This window comes from Lacerta agilis, chromosome 2, assembly GCF_009819535.1.
Source record: "Lacerta agilis isolate rLacAgi1 chromosome 2, rLacAgi1.pri, whole genome shotgun sequence".
Classification (NCBI taxonomy): Eukaryota; Metazoa; Chordata; class Lepidosauria; order Squamata; family Lacertidae; genus Lacerta; species Lacerta agilis.
Genome location: NC_046313.1, coordinates 66,847,439 through 66,863,814, shown reverse-complemented (window position 1 = coordinate 66,863,814; position 16,376 = coordinate 66,847,439). Strand labels below are relative to the sequence as shown.

Sequence of the window (16,376 nt, the reverse complement as noted above, 5' to 3'; positions counted from 1 at the left end):
GGGTGATTTTGCTGAATTCAGTACAATTTTAGTTTTCATTGGGCTGAAAATGGGTTGTTGGCATGGCTTTCTTTTTTATGTAGTTCTTGTGTCTGAATGTTCTTCTAGTGTTTGAGTAACACCCCTCCACTGACTGACTATTTCTTGGAAGATGAGTATGAAGCTGAAATAAATCAGGAGAATCCTCTGGGAATGAGAGGAGAAATTGCAGAAGCATATGCAGAACTTATCAAACAGATGTGGTCTGGGAGAAATTCTCACGTGGCCCCTCGCATGTTCAAAGTAAGTAGACTTTCTGTCATCGCAACACAGCTAGAGGAAGTGACATTTCTGGTTTCATGCTTTCTGCATGGGGCTTTAATGGTGGCCCTTGGGGAAAATACTTTCCCCATCTTAAAAGCTCTAGCTGGGTAGCTTAGATTGAACTTAAAAGAATGCTAAGTATGATATGGACTCCTGAGTGCTACAGTGCCTTAATAATTCACTGAACGTTGCATATTGCAGGGAAATGCCATGCATTCTGTTTAGAATAGTTGTGGCTTCTAAAGCTTTTACCAATATAATTTGAATTTTAACAAGGTTTTAGGAGTTATCTGACTTCGTTTTTGAGAACTGTTTTATCTGTTTACTTTTTATTGTTTTATACCACTTTACAATGTTGTAAAGTGCAATATTCCAAATAAAATTGAGCTGAAAGTTAGCAACTTTATATTTCTCTGAAATCAGTTGTACACTGAGTTGCTTTTGAAATGGTTGTTAAAATTGTACACATGGTCTTCAAATCACTTGTTGATATTCTGTACTCAAATAAGTAACAAATGTACTTTATTAGCACGTTTGTCAGTTTCACAGAATTTTACATGGATTAACCATACGGCAACTGTGTCTGATAACTGTTATCCAAAGAAACTGATCTAATAGGAGAGGAGAATTTATACATCTTGGTATCTATTTGACATTAGTTTATTGCTAGGAATTAGCTAATCTTCATTGAATTCTGCAAATGAGGCTAGAGTTACTACTTTTCCCTTCACTGCTCACATGCATCTTCCTAATGTTATTTTTCCTTTCCTTTTTTTAATTTTAGACCCAGGTTGGCCGCTTTGCTCCTCAGTTTTCAGGGTACCAGCAACAAGATTCCCAAGAGCTCCTGGCCTTTCTTTTAGATGGTTTACATGAGGATCTAAACAGAGTAAAAAAGAAACCTTACTTGGAGTTGAAGGATGCTAATGGCAGGCCTGATTCGGTATGCTGCATAGACACCCCACTGCTTGGAGTTAAATTGTGGTATAAAAGATTAACACTCAACATATGTGCCAAATTATTTTTGCCCATCCAGTTCCTTTGTTTGTCTTACTGAGGATGTCTTTTTCTTAGCAAATGAATCCATGAATCAGTCCACTTGGGACCATTGACTCTTAGCCAGGCTTCAACAAATATGCTTCCCATTGTGAGTGTGGCCCTGTGCTCTGATAAGCAGGTAGCCTTCCTCCTAATTTTGAAGATGCATACACGGATGAGATTGTTCAAGCAGTTGCATGGCAAACTCCACTAGCTCCAAAATTGGGAGGAAGATGGGGGGGGGGTTGTTGTTTAGCAATGGCAGGGTGATGCTATCCTGTCCTAGCTGGATCAAATTAGTGGCACTTACTAGAAAGTTCCTGAAGTTGAGGTTCCAATACTTTGGCCACCTCATGAGAAGAGAAGACTCCCTAGAACAGACCCTGATGTTGGGAAAGATGGAGGGCACAAGGAGAAGGGGACGACAGATGAGATGGTTGGACAGTGTTCTCGAAGCGACTACCATGAGTTTGGCCAAACTGCGGGAGGCAGTGAAAGATAGGCATGCCTGGCGTGCTCTGGTCTATGGGGTCACGAAGAGTCGGACACGACCTGACAACAACTAGAAAGGCAGAGTCCAGATAGGCAATGCAGGGTCACAACAGGTATGGCAAAGCACAGTTTGTCAGGACACTGAACAGATCACTGTGACTGGTGCTGACTGGAACTTAACTATTGAGATCACATTAGCTGTTTTCAGTTGTGGCCAACCAGATATAACTATCCTTCTTCTCATTAAGAACATAAGACCTGCACAGCTAAATCACCATTATTAGGGGGAAATTTTAATGTTTGATGCTTTATTATGTTTTATATATTTTGTAAGCCACCCAGATTGGCTGGGGAAACCTGAGAGCCAGGTGACCCTTTCCAATTGCAGTCAGTTGTTGTAGTCTTCCTTTCTTGGCCCTGTTTAAGCAGAAGTAGAACAAGGGCTTAAAAGGGAATGACATAAACAATTACTTGGGGACAGTGCCCAATTTAAAGTTTAACTTAATTGGGCTGCTTTTCTATTACAGGCCTAGTTTTTATTACTGTAATTTTGAGAATTGATGCTATACACACACATACACCCCAGTGTAGTGTTTATTAAATAACTGCTTTTGCATGAATGTCAAAACAATCATAGTTGGAGCAAACATTGCAGAAAGCTACATATTTCTTAGGTTTGACTGTACATTATTGTGTAATTGTGCTGCAGTACTGCTTAAGCAGTTCCTTGCTCACTTGCTAGAAGCTACCTCTAATCTGCCTTTCCCTAGGTTGGGATTCACTGAAAGAGACCCTGTCAGCAGCAGCCCTGCGCAGAACTCTTCTCCTCCCCTGTGTGCCCCAAATTCCCTCTGAAATTGGTTTGGGTGGCTGGGAGAACCCCCAGAACAGCAGGGGAAGAGGAGGGGCATTGTTCCATCTCGCAAACTGAAATGCTTAGGCAGACAGAATGTTTATAATAGTGTGACATTGGAATTCCATCCCTAGAATTTGATTCTCTCATACTGTGCAAATTTCACCTACACAGTAGGGTGCAATCATCCTGTACAGTCTGTTCTGTTGTAGGTCAGTTGCATGTTGAATTACAGGTATACCAATAAGTGAAAGATTTCACTGCATACAAACATAGTTGTTCAGCGTCAGTTTGTCACATAATGTATTGTATTTCAATATCCTTCCCTACAGATAAAAGCTGTTTCATCAGATCTTGCGTCTTAATCTTTATACTGTGTTTCTGCTTCTTTGCAATGTGTTTTCTTTTTTGCAGGTGGTAGCAAAAGAAGCTTGGGAGAATCATCGATTGCGTAATAACTCTATAATTGTAGATATTTTTCATGGTCTCTTCAAATCCACATTGGTCTGCCCCAAATGTTCTAAAGTTTCCGTGACTTTTGACCCTTTTTGCTACTTAACCCTTCCATTGCCCTTGAAGAAAGATCGAACCATGGAGGTTTTCTTGGTTTTTGCAGATCCACAGCACAAACCTACTCAGGTAAGTAGAGGTGTTCATGTTGGTCTTTGTGATGAAAGACAAATCAAATTGTAGTGTTTTGTGCCCTCTGCAGCTTACAAGAGGTTGCCTGCTTTTAGCATTACAATTCTAATACTAAGGGTAATTGTGTGAGTTCTGCATTGTATGCCTCCTGCCTGCTCAATGTACATAGAAACACGCTCAGATATCCGGTTCAAATCCTATCTTCCCCATAAAGCTCACATGATCACCTTGAGTCATTTACAACCTCTCTTACCTATCTTTTCTAATTACCTACCTACCTTCCAGGAAGGAAAAAATGTGCAGAAGAAATAATGTGCAGAGGAAGGGATCATGTACAACACCTTTACCTCCAACAGATAAATGGAATGAAATCTAATTTAAAATAGATATAGTTGGAACAAACATTGCTGTCTTAAAATACACAGTTCACAACAAGCCTTCCTACCCCAGCATGTAAAATGACCAGCTTTGTATTATATGTATGTGCCTTGCAGTGTGCACATATCAGCATACATACACACAGAGATAAGATGCATCCAATACCCAATCTTGAGATCAGTTTTACAGAGACTCTGGGATGGCAGCTAAGTCTCCACTCCAAGCATGCTCACCTGTGAGTAAGCCCAACTGAGCATAGTGAGATTGAACTCAGCTGTATGTTTTGTGATCTACATGGTTGGAGAGGGAATCTATCAAATCCATTTTTCAGCAGGCGAGATCCCAACTGTCAGTCATATTACACGCAGGGAGGAGGGAACCCCAAGGATGTTCACACAGAATTGCAGCCCAAGAATCAGAGATGACCTCTCTGCTTTCAGTCACCACCTAGCAACAACATTCCCACAAAGAGATGACCTGACTCGGGAAGGGGGGTGGGTGGAGCCACTGGAGCTGAATGGAAACCAGTGAAATATACAAAGAATCTTCCAAAATGAGCTTACTTCAGAAGGGCAACTGGTAGCAAGGACAAACTGTTAGATCATTTAATAAATAACAATCTGAGGATGGAGCGGATATTAACAGGATGGTGGTGGGTGAAGAGGGAAACAGGAGGCAGTGATCACTATTTGGGAAAGTGGGAGAGCAGAGGTCAACATGACGTGCGTGTGAGAGAAGAGATTCAGAAACTTAATTGGCCTATAATTATGGGCTGATAATTTTGGATTTAGTTTCCACTAAACAATCTATCACAACCTAGTCTTCTGCATATTTCTGAGTCATATAAAAGCTGAGTTTTGTTGCTAAGTGTCATAATTTATACCTCACAAACTACATAGGGTGGTATCTGACTGAATTGTACTCAGAGTAGATCCACTGAAATCAATTAAGTCATTGGGTGTATATTTCATATGACTAATATTAGATAATCAGCAATAGCGACCCCCTTACCAGTAGTATCAGTTTAATTGCTTCTTGGTAGATTGCAAGCCAAACCCCCAATACAGTGTATCTTTCTAGCTTTTAGTAAAAAATACCATTTTTTCCCTGTCATACCATTAGCTTTTTACAATCCCAGCAGTGTTTATAACAGGACAACATTTTTACATTTACATTTATCCTAATAAAATGTAGTTTCTTCACAATTTTGCTTGATTGCACAAACAATGGTGGCTGGTTTGGACATAACAGTAAGCCAAGGGTAATGGTTTGTTGCTCCTACTTTCTAGCAGGTAGGAGAAAAGCAGAAGCTACGTTCACCGTAAACTGTTAACCATGTCTGACTATAACTCACCCTGTATCAAATCTAGTTACTGATGCTGATCCTTAAGTCTAGAACTGTGTTCCTTACCAAGGTTTATTTTGCCTAGTGTAAGTTTAATGTTCTGCTTTTTTCCCCAGTACAAGGTAATTGTGCCAATGATGGGGGCTGTATCTGACCTGTGTGATGCACTCTCAAAATTATCCGGGGTTCCTGCAGAAAATGTAAGGCTAAGTAATATTGGCTGATAAATAAAAGGGTTCAGTTTTTTACAAAATGTTACTAGGTAGACTGATTCCTGAATTAGTTATAAATAACTTTAACAAACGTTATAAGAAGGTGACTTGGTATTGTGTATTGGGCACATCTTTTAAAAGGTTGTAAATTTTTGTTTTTAGGACAAGAAGTGAGGAGTCAGGTTCCACTTTCCACATGTTATAATGTTTGTCTATACAGAAACTTAGATGAAAACAAACTGTCCTATTTCATATTAAAACTCTGACAAGAACAGCATGTCAGCATGAGCCCATTCTCTGACCTTGTCCTTGTTCTGTTTGCCCTAATACCAACTATGTATAGCACTCATTTTGAAAGATGTCCCCAAGTGCTTGAAGTTAGCATTGGGTCGAAGTGAGACCTTGGATCCTTAGCACTGATAACTCCTTGAGAATTATGTATATTCTACAAATATTTAATAGGAAGCGCATTCTTAGTAGAATTTGGTATCGTGTTGCAAATGTTCTGTATGTAGTTGAGAATTGATCTTGTGTAATAATGAAGAGTTTAAACTGGAAAGCTTATCTGTTTCTATATCTTATATAGCTCAGTCTGTAGATTATGAGGCTGTTAATATCAGGGTTGTGGGTTCAAGTCTCACGTTGGGCAAAAGATTCCTGCATTGTAGGGGTTGGATTAAATGAACCTCGTGGTCTCTTCCAACTGTACAATTCTATTAAATCGTCTGGTGAAAGACATCATCTTAATGTTTTATAATCAGACAATATTTAAGAGGAAAGAAAGAAAAGTAACAATTCCTATTCTCATGGGCTCTTTGAGAGTGTATTTGATGATGGTGATCTCAGGCAAAATTTAAGGGATATTCTAGAAACCAGACCAAATAAATGGGGATTTGAGGGAATAGGAGGGAATCCTATTCTGGTTAGTGTATTCAGGTCAGTTCCCACCTACTTATTTTGTCAGCTCCCTAATGTATCTGATAGCCAACCTTAATTATTTTGAATTCAACTCTGTAAACTGAAAATGGTGGAGAAGGTGATTGAGCTGAGAAAAGAACACATTTGGGATTAAGGAAGTAAGAAGCAGTAGCTAGGCCAGTACCCTTGAGAGAAGAAGAACCCTGTTTCATTCCTGTTTCACTACACTACCTAACTGCTTATTATCAGATCAATGTTTTTGTTGCCAGTGGCTGTTAGGCATTCTCTTTGCCATCCTTGCTTTCAAGCAGCTGTTTTTCAAACTATATTTCCCATTTTGAAGTCTTAAAGAGATTTTTCTCTGGGCAAGCTATTAAAGCAACTAGTTCTATCCCTTCAGTTTTGGCATCTGTTTTCTTGGCAAACACAAGGAGTCCTAACTATTCCTCAACGCTGGAATCTAGTATATTGTACTAGTTCTTTCATTTTACCACTGGTGGTTTTTTGCTTAGTTGGCTTATTTAAGCACATCTCATGAGTCACTTGACACCAAACTTCCTCTTGGGGGTTGGACTAGATGACCCTTGGGGTTTCTTCCAACTCTACAGTTCTATTATTCTGTGATTCATTGGAGAATATTGAAAATGCCTAGGAGAAATGTTGAATATTTTTCTTGAACTTCGAGTAACTTTGGCTTTTATTTTGATTATCATTGTGGTATTCTGACTTCCATTCTCAACTGTTTGCTGTTTTTAGATGGTGGTGACAGATGTTTATAATCACCGATTCCACAAAATTTTCCAGATGGATGAAGGCTTAAGTCAGATTATGCCAAAGGACAACATATTTGTGTGAGTAACCAGTTCTTTGGGAAGAGTAGAGATAAGAAACTTGTTATATTACATTTGAGTTTTTAGCCTGAAAAGATTATTTGGTACCCACAATTTCTGTGGGTGATCAATAGTTCTTACATTGTGTTGTATGCTATTCTGATGAGATATTATGTTGTATGGGACACATATTGTTTAATTAGTGACCTTTGGGGTGCTTGTGTGCTGCTATTCTCCTCTTGGGTTTTGTTGTTGTTTAGCTGTACAGATAGATACCAGTAGATTCTAGAAAACATTGGGGCTATGTTACATAGAATGCTAAATCTCCACTGAAATTTACTAACTTTTTTGGAACTTAAAAGAGCATGAAAATGTTTACATTTACATTGGGAAATGAGGCATGGAGAACTTGTAACAGTTTGAAACTAAACCTTAAACTTTGCATTCTAGTTTTAAAGTTAGCTGTAAGCCTGTCTCACATACCCCTTCCCCAACTTCCCCCAACTTCCAGTGTGTCTGCAGGTATTGTTTTCTGAGTATCTGTCATGTACACATTCCTATAAAGTTGTGTATACATGAAATGTTGGTGAATAAACATCATGAGCACTACCTTGTACTTCTCTTGTCAATCTTTTGGGAATGCACCAGTAAAACTGATCCTGGAGTTGGTCAGTTTGGGCAAGTTTGCTGCAACATTTATTTATAGTAAGTGGATGGGGCTTGTTCATCACTGTCGAGTAAGAAATGGCTAGAACATAGACATTTAAAAAGCAGTATATTTTGACATCAACGCACCTCCTTTAAAGGTTTTTTTAAATATGTGTACAGTATACATGCATGCGAGCACACATACACATACTGTATTAGAATTGCATTTTGGATTGTGTTCCCTTTGTGTTGGAGCTATGAGTACAAATATGAACTATAAAAGATGTGCCTTTAAACTAAGTTCCTAGCAATTGGATATGATGGTAGAACATCACAAATCCAACTAAATTTATCTATTTTTAAATTCCTAAAAACTCTGTATTTAGTTAGGACTTTGTTAGATATTTATTAATGGCAGATTCTTTTGCAATTCTTTAAGAGGAAACTCCAAAATAGTTAAAGTCAAGCAGATTGTGAAATTAGATTAGGAGAAGTAGTGGTAGTGGCAGTACAATGATTGACTATTGATATCAAGTGACAGTTAAAACTTGCTGGTGCCAATAGGAGGGCCTGGTTTTGTTTTGTGTAGTATTTATAGAGCTGCATCGTTAAGCCTCTCTAAAATGATAACATTGTTTTGTTAAATACTAGGTTGGTTCAGAATAATAACTTTGTTTAGTTGTGTCCAACTCTTTGTGACCCCATAGACCAGAGCATGCCAGGCACTCCTGTCTTCCACTGCCTCCCGCAGTTTGGTCAAACTCATGTTAGTAGCTTCAAGAACACTGTCCAACCATCTCGTCCTCTGTCATCCCCTTCTCATTGTGCTCTCAATCTTTCCCAACATCAGGGTCTTTTCCAGGGAGTCTTATCTTCTCATGAGGTGGCCAAAGTATTGGAGTATTGGAGCCTAAGCTTCAGGATCTGTCCTTCCAGTAAGAACTTACTCATCCCCAACTTAATTGTGGAGGATAAGAAGGCCAACCTAGCATAACTAAGACTTGGGTGGGCCTGATCTCACCCATCTCTTTGACCAGTTACTCGGTGCAATAGCAGGTCAGACATGAGGGCTGGGGATAGAGGTACAGTGGTACCTTGGTTCTCAAACTTAATCCATTCCGGAAGTCGGTTCCAAAACCAAAGCGTTCCAAAACCAAGGCAGCTTTCCCATAGAAAGTAATGCAAAATGGATTAATCCGTTCCAGACTTTTAAAAACAACCCCTAAAACAGCAATTTAACATGAATTTTACTAACGAAACCATTGATCCATAAAATGAAAGCAGTAATCAATGTACTGTACTATAAAATAAATAAGACAGTATTGTAGATGATAAAATTTTAAATTATTTTTTCCCCTTACCTGCACTGATGATAGTCATTGTTTGGATGGGGGGTGGAGGGCTTTTCTCCATTTCTGCAGTCACACAATCAATCAATCAATCAGTAGCTGAAGTGGGTTCCACACAGTCACAAAAACAAATTAATCAAAAAAGTCTCAAAAACAAAAACACAAAATAAATAGCAAAAAAAGAGAGCACCAAACTTAATCAATTCCGGAAGTCTGTTTTACTTCCAAAATGTTCAAAAACCAAGGTGCAGCTTCTGATTAGTGCAGGTGCCCCAGAAACAATACCCGACAAACGCATACGACGTTCGGCTTCCAAAACGTTTTCAAAAACTGGAACAGTTCAGGGTTTTTGGCATTTGAGAACCAAGGTATTGGAGTACCAAGGTGTTTGAGAACTAAGGTACCACTGTATTGACATAGTTCTTAGAATTCAGTGCAGCTCACAAGGACACCTCTTGCCTTCAGGGCAGAATGAGAATGTCTTTACCTGATGTTGGGCCATAGAGATAGATTAGGGATGCTGCTGGTATACTGTCCACCCTGTTTCCCAACAGCCTTGATGGCTGTGGTGGTTGTGAAAATAGTATTGAAGGAACCCAGGATGATTGTGTGTCTCAGGGCCAGTTTTTGAGTTCATGGTCTCTGTGGTAACCATGCATCTGTCTCATCATCTGTCTAAGACATGTGGTAGGACATAGCTTGGATCTTGTCTTTGCTTCAAGTGGTAGTGTCTGTCTCTTTCTGTGAAGTGGGGGGTGGGTGGGTTCTACAACACAGTTGTCATAGTCAGACAACTTCCTGGTGAAGTTTGGAATTGTGGCACCTACACCCCCCTGCAGGGGTGCAGGTCCATAGAGATTAGTAGAATACAGTGGTTTCTTGAATGTTATGCAGGAGTTTCTGGTGGATAGGGTAAGTGAACCTGTCAAGGCCTTGGTCTCACTATAGAATGTCAAGATGAGATGGGCCACTGACACAAATCTCCCAAGTGCTCTCTTAAGTGCTGTGGAGTCCATTCAGTAGCCTGGTGCTTTGGGAGCTGCAAATGATGAAACAGGCTGCATTACACTAGAGCACAGGTGGTGGAAGTCTTGTTGAAAAGCAAACAAAACACTTTTGTAGAGGTAAAACTCTTTTAACCAGAATTTAGCATCTCGGTTCTAGTCTACCTAAAATGTTTGCTTGATTAGACTCTGACAGTTAGCATACTGAGTTAGATGGCTCAATGGAGGCTTCCTGACTAATGATGCTTAGACTTGAAAGAATGGATTTGAACAACATTTTGAACTGAAGCATTTGAAGTTCTTCAAATGCAAAGTGAACTTTTAAGGTTTATTAACAAATGTGATTAATATACTGGTATTACGCTGTCCCTTGTTTTGTATCTGCATTGCTCTTATACGTTTGGAAGTTGATAATGGCTTGTCAATGCACCTCAATTCCAGCATTATGCAAATTATACTTTGTACTAATCCCATTTTAGAACCCAAATTATGATTTTGAGCTTTCAAGCATATATGCAAATGATGGTTTAGAGCTTTCATACTCGGTCTACTCAGCATTCCTATTTCTTGGTACTGTGATCTTCTGGGTAGGAGTTATGGCCATAACCATGGATTGTCAACTCGAGTCATCATACCCAACTCTGTTTAGGACAAAGCACAATTTGAAAACACGTTTCAAACCAGGATTGTCTTAATTCTCATTTGCTAGCCTACCACAAACCATGGTTTGTCATTTCAGCTATCAGTGGCCTCATTCACATATATCTACCCATAGGTTACAAACATCTTCTGAGGTTCTGTTGTATGTCCCACTAATTAAGGATGGTGTGCAGTAATGCAAGGGTGAGCCTTTTTCATGGCAGCACCTAGATTACTAAAGCTTAGTTTAGTGTTACATGTCCAAATCTTAGGGTCATGTGGTTCCCTCCCGTTTCCTCCAGTGTAGTCACAAGAGGATCAACTTTCAGCTAATCATAGTTACTCGTTATGTCCAAACCCAGACAAGCTGTTTACCATTAATCAGGGTTTAGAGACTCGAATTTCAAATTGTGGTTCATGATCCTGGCTATTTCCTGAAAACATAGTTAATAGTAAGCACAGCTTGGATACAAGAAGTAATTTTGATTAGCTGAAAAACGAAGCAAAAGTTTCCTCACAGCCATGCCCGAGGAGGAGAAGGGATTTGTATGTAGGAGACCAAGACTTCTGCATGTAACACTAAATTATGGTGATGTTCCCCTGTTCTGTGGAATAGCATTCCTGTTGAGATATGGCAGGCAGCCACTGTCTGCCCTATCCTGCAAAAATTGAATATGTTTTTGTTCCTGTGATAAACTCTCACCAATGCATTCTAAACCCATATATATGTAGCCATTAAAATGTAGGTGCCTGTAATATTTCTACTTGGAGGGCTTGAAGCTTCATAATGTGCATGATGTAGACCTGGAAAATGGCACAGAGCAAAGATTACCTTTGTTCCTTAAGGCAACTGTGGTGATCAAAAATGAATCCCTCCCCCCCCCCCCCCAGTTTTTAAGTGAGAGGGAAAAGTTAGGTGAGCTGATCACCAATCTCCAGCATCTCATATGTTTTGGAACTTGAATTGTTCTATCATGTTTGCCTTTTTTCTTTTTCAGTTGTGCTATTTTTGACACCATATTGCAAATACCGGAAATTTTTTCACTTTTTTTCAGTAGCTGGAAGCTAACAAAGAATTTCCAGTATTAATCTAGTAGCTGAATTGTTCTCCAGGTGTATTGCATACATAATTTAACCAGTTGTTAGAGGATTGGTTAATGTGGTAGTGGTAGATGCGTTGGAGGCATTCATGAGTGGCAGGAGGATGTAAAGTTTGAGTCCAAGCATTTATAAGAGCATGGCGGTCTAGCAGTGTTGCTGCCTGGAATCAGCAATTCTAGGGAAAGTTGCTTCTCCTACTGAATGTTCAGTTGACAGATTGTAATAAAGGTGATCTGCAAATCAATCTGGCAAAACTACATCAACATGCGTCACTTGTGCTGAATTCCCCCAGGCTAAACTAAAAGGGGCATTCAGCACTCAGTGCAGACACTTACTATTTTTTCCCCTTAGGTCCCATGATGCTCCGCCCCAACTAGGCTCCTGCTCCGATGTAAAGCCCCAGCATGTGCCATGATGGTGATATCACATCACCCAGGATCCTGCTGGAGCATGGAGCCAGCCTACGAGGGGTCAGGTAAGTGTCTATCATTGCACAAATATGCAAAGTTTTTGTCAGGTTTTTTCTTCCCAGGGGAAGCATCTTGGGATATGAGGCTGGAGAGATTTTATATGTTTGAGTGCCTTTGTTATCTTAGCCTGGATAATGGAGGCATTCAGCATATATGTTTAAAATTGATGAAACTTTGCCAAAATGATTTGCAGGTCACACTTAACTTACTGACATCAACTGTCACAATATTCTCATGCCAGTCACTTTACCCTGGTTTCCAGCCCACCTTTCCTTGCATAGTTTCTCTACCCTTGTTTGCTTGGAACTGGTAAAAGACTCTATGATTTTGAACGTAGTATCTGAAATACAAGATTTATCCTATTACTCTTTGGTTTTCTCTCTGATAATGGGTTTGGATGGGTGGTGGAATACAACTATAAGCTAAGATAAAATCTGACCCTAGAAATGCGCCTTCCTTAGAGATTATACAGTCTGAAGCAAAATAGTTTTGAGTGATTCTGCTCTTTGCTTTAGAGCAGGTTTGGGTAACATTTTGGGACCTAAGGGACACATTCACTCCTAGCCTATCCTCTGAGAGTCACATAGCAGCAGTAGGCGTGGCCACTCCCACACACTCACATATACACACTCACAAAGGGTATACATAGGCAGGCAGCTCCCCTCTTTAGCTGATCCATGCAGATTAGATGAGGAGGAAGGGTTATCACCCATTCTCCACTCTTCAAATGACTGATCTGAAGACTGAGGAAGGGATCATTTGTAGCCACATTTGGATGCTGGGCTCTGCTGTCTACTTGGGGTTTTTTTTTTCCTTTTTGCAACTGTGGCCAAAATTGGTTGGTCTTGGGGTCTAGAAAATTTTTAAGGGCAGTGTCTGAATCTAACTTAATTGAAGCATAATTCAGATTAATCTAAATTAACATTGTTAAAGAAGTCAGAAAAATAAGTCAGGGCCAAATCTAAAATGAACATTTTGTAATTTGGGTCTTGAGTAAAAAAAGAAAGAAAAGCAACATATAAAGAACGAAGTAGCAACATCGCACATTAAGCTAACCAATAATACCCATTTAAGCTATATTTTCATATCAATAATATTCTGTTTAGGGTTATTGTGGAGGTTGTTAATAACAGTGGGCAGTTGCAATGTTTATGTACTTAGGTGTACAGTTGGTTGGTTGGTTTTACTTAGGCAGTATCAATAGGATTTGAAAAATCTAGATGAATGCACAGACACCAAATGTTGAGGTACAGCAAAAGGAATACCTCCCTATATTCATGCATACAGATTGTGTGTTTACTTTCAGTGTGAGATGCAAAAGACTTTTTGTTTTGTAACCTTGGTAGGTACAATGCCTCTGTTTTGCCACTCAGAGAAGTGGTGAGGAATCACTACAAGGCACCATTCTGAGTAGGGCTACTACTACATGCATGGTGGAAGTGCTAGTAGATGGGAAGACTTTCATATTCATGGAAGGTGTTGAGAGAAGATACCAATTGCAAGTGTTGCAATAATGAGGAGGCTTGGTCTGCTGCTGTTTTTTGGAGTTGTGCCTGAGGGAACAGTACTCCACTTCTTCACTTTCTTTGTCCCAGATGAGTTGCACAGGTCTTTTCATTTTTCCCTATGGGTCCTGTACTCTTTTTCTCATTCTTTTGACCCCCTCCTCCCAATCTTTATGCACCCTTCAATCACCTGGTTCTCCTTGACTCCTCAAAAAACAATCCTGGTTCCTAGCAAACTGATTTATTGTTCCAGTACTATGTCATACAGCATTAAATTCTTCATGGCTCTAGTTGTTGTCCAAGGTTCGTTTAATGGGTGTTTGTGAATGCCTGTGAGTACAAATTACTGTCTTGGGTTAACATCATAGGACTGATCGCTAGATCTTTTTATATTGCATGTCTTCAGGCAGGGCCCTCATTACCTGGTAACTTTTGACACTTTATAAATAAAACTGTATCTAATTGTTCAAGTAAAGGGAAAAGGAAATGGTTTATTCAGTCATGAGCTTAAAATCAGCTCCTATTTTAAGAACTGTGGTGTAGAATATGACTTTTCCAAGTGTGAATGCTTAAGACTGGCATGACACTCTTACCAGTTCTGAAAGGACTGAACTTTGCTCACTATTCTTCTCTCTTTTGTGCAGATACGAAGTTTGTAAGTCAACGGAAGATGGTGCTGAATGCATCACTCTTTCAGTTTACTTCAGAGAAAAGAAAGCAAGACAATCCAGTGCTGCTCCGGGGACTGTTCTCTATGGGCAACCACTACTCATAGCTATACCCAAACACAAGCTCACCCTAGATCACTTGTACAATGTTATATTGGAGCGGATTAGGTGAGTACAGGACCTCTGTGGCATATAAGTTTACTCATTTCTAAGTGCAATCATCTTCGTTTCTCCAGTTACTGTACAATAGGATTGTTATTAGATGTTACTAGTTTGTGTGTGCCCAATTGTTACTTTTCTGCATCCACTGGTAGCTTATCAGTATATGAGTTTCAAACTGCAAATACGGTACTTCCATAATTGTAGAATTTTCGGACGAATGTTTTGTATTAACTTGGTTGGTTGAAACTCTTCCTTTATATGAACCCAAAAAGAATCTAAGATCAAAGACCAACTTTTTGTTACTAGCAGCTATCAACCAGATACCTCTGAAAACTCAGAAGCAGCACAAGAAAGTCCTGGCCCTTATCTGTGTATTTCTTCTGTGTATACAGGTTGCATTAAGCTTCCATGAATTTCTCTTTGCTAAAAAAACACACACCCCAAATCTAAACTGGTAGTCATCACACAATGCATGATTAACTTAAGGAACTGAAATAAATTAGTTTGTTTATCTTGATGTTACCACATTTGTGAAAATGTTGATTATATTACAACATTCTATATCCTAAGAGGAGACTCCTGTGGTATAACATAAACAGTGAATCAATGAAAAATTGTAAAGGTGTGTGGTTATCGTTTATGCTTTCATATCTCATATCTGCTTATTTCATATTGTTTTCTTTTACATATCTTACCAATTTTCAAGGAAATTCAAGGGATTTAAGGATCTTTTTATTTTATGTGTATGATAATCATACTTTCAATCTGGCTGCTTTCCAGATGAGATAGATACCCAACTCCCATCAACTCCAGTCAACATTGCTAACAGTTAGGCATGGTAGGAATTGTAATCATCAACATCTAGAGGAGATTTTGCACTAATTGTTCTTTTCTCCTAATGTACCTGCCTTTCCAATAATGGGTCACTTGTGTCAGTGTTTAATGAAAAAAATAATTTATGTGTTTCAGTCGCTATGTAAAAGTTTCCTTAAAAGAAGAATGTTCTGAAGGATGTCCAGATAGTGAGAATTGCAATGGCTCCAGTAGTGTGTCTGAAGGTAAATTATCCTAAGATGGGTATTATTTAACTAAATCTGTGTTGTCTAAAATAGTAGACATGACTCCTCAGTGGTAGTATACATCCTGTAGTAGTATACAACCTTCTGTGCTTTAGAAATGTTCTTCAAATGACACTATTAAGCATATTGCATGTTGTGATAACTTGCAAAGTTGGGTACAGACTCCTCCCCGGTCCTCTCTGATTTAGCCACATTCCTTTCAAAGCTGCTGTTGTAATCATTTGCTCATTAGTTTTTCAGACAAAGGATATTATAAATGCTATGGAGGAACAACAAAAGTGAAAAACAATCTTTAAAATATGTTTAGGTGATGTTGAAGAAATGGAACATCAGAATGGAGAGGAAGACAGTAAGGAGAAAATATCAGAAACAGATGCCTGCAAATCAGAGGACTGCACCCAGGATGACCTGGAAAAGGAAGGCCTGCATCACAGAAGGCATCTCTTCAGCTTCAGTCTTGTGAACTCTTATGGAACATCAGAAATAAACTCCCTTAATACAGAGGGGAAAATCCTCAAGTTGAGTTGTAGGTATCTCCTCTAATTGTCATCCTAGATAGACCTCATCTTTGGCAGATTTATATGATGTTAATGCTTTTCTTCTTTTCTTCTTTTCCAGCTCATGCAACTCTTGCTATTGATTGGGATTCTGACACCCGAAAGTTGCTTTTCGATGAACATGAGGCACAGGTGATTAGCGTTCTCCCACCTTTTAAAGGGCACTGCTGTAGTCTGGCCCTT

At 39.2% G+C, this 16,376-nt stretch overlaps 1 protein-coding gene across 3 annotated transcripts in view; it reads left to right on the top strand.

Moving 5' to 3' along the window:
* USP4 (ubiquitin specific peptidase 4) overlaps nucleotides 1–16,376 on the top strand; it is a 35,863-nt gene that overhangs the window by 10,909 nt on the left and 8,578 nt on the right. For 2 of the 3 annotated variants that reach the window (XM_033140564.1, XM_033140563.1), the window contains 9 exons: nucleotides 109–282; nucleotides 1,088–1,246; nucleotides 3,101–3,325; nucleotides 5,168–5,251; nucleotides 6,938–7,032; nucleotides 14,372–14,563; nucleotides 15,527–15,615; nucleotides 15,944–16,162; nucleotides 16,255–16,325. In XM_033140564.1, the coding sequence (XP_032996455.1) occupies nucleotides 109–282; nucleotides 1,088–1,246; nucleotides 3,101–3,325; nucleotides 5,168–5,251; nucleotides 6,938–7,032; nucleotides 14,372–14,563; nucleotides 15,527–15,615; nucleotides 15,944–16,162; nucleotides 16,255–16,325 (1,308 nt within the window). Of the gene's footprint in view, nucleotides 1–108; nucleotides 283–1,087; nucleotides 1,247–3,100; nucleotides 3,326–5,167; nucleotides 5,252–6,937; nucleotides 7,033–12,103; nucleotides 12,228–14,371; nucleotides 14,564–15,526; nucleotides 15,616–15,943; nucleotides 16,163–16,254; nucleotides 16,326–16,376 lie in introns of those variants that run through there. The other variant, XR_004425992.1, reaches the window with a different exon arrangement.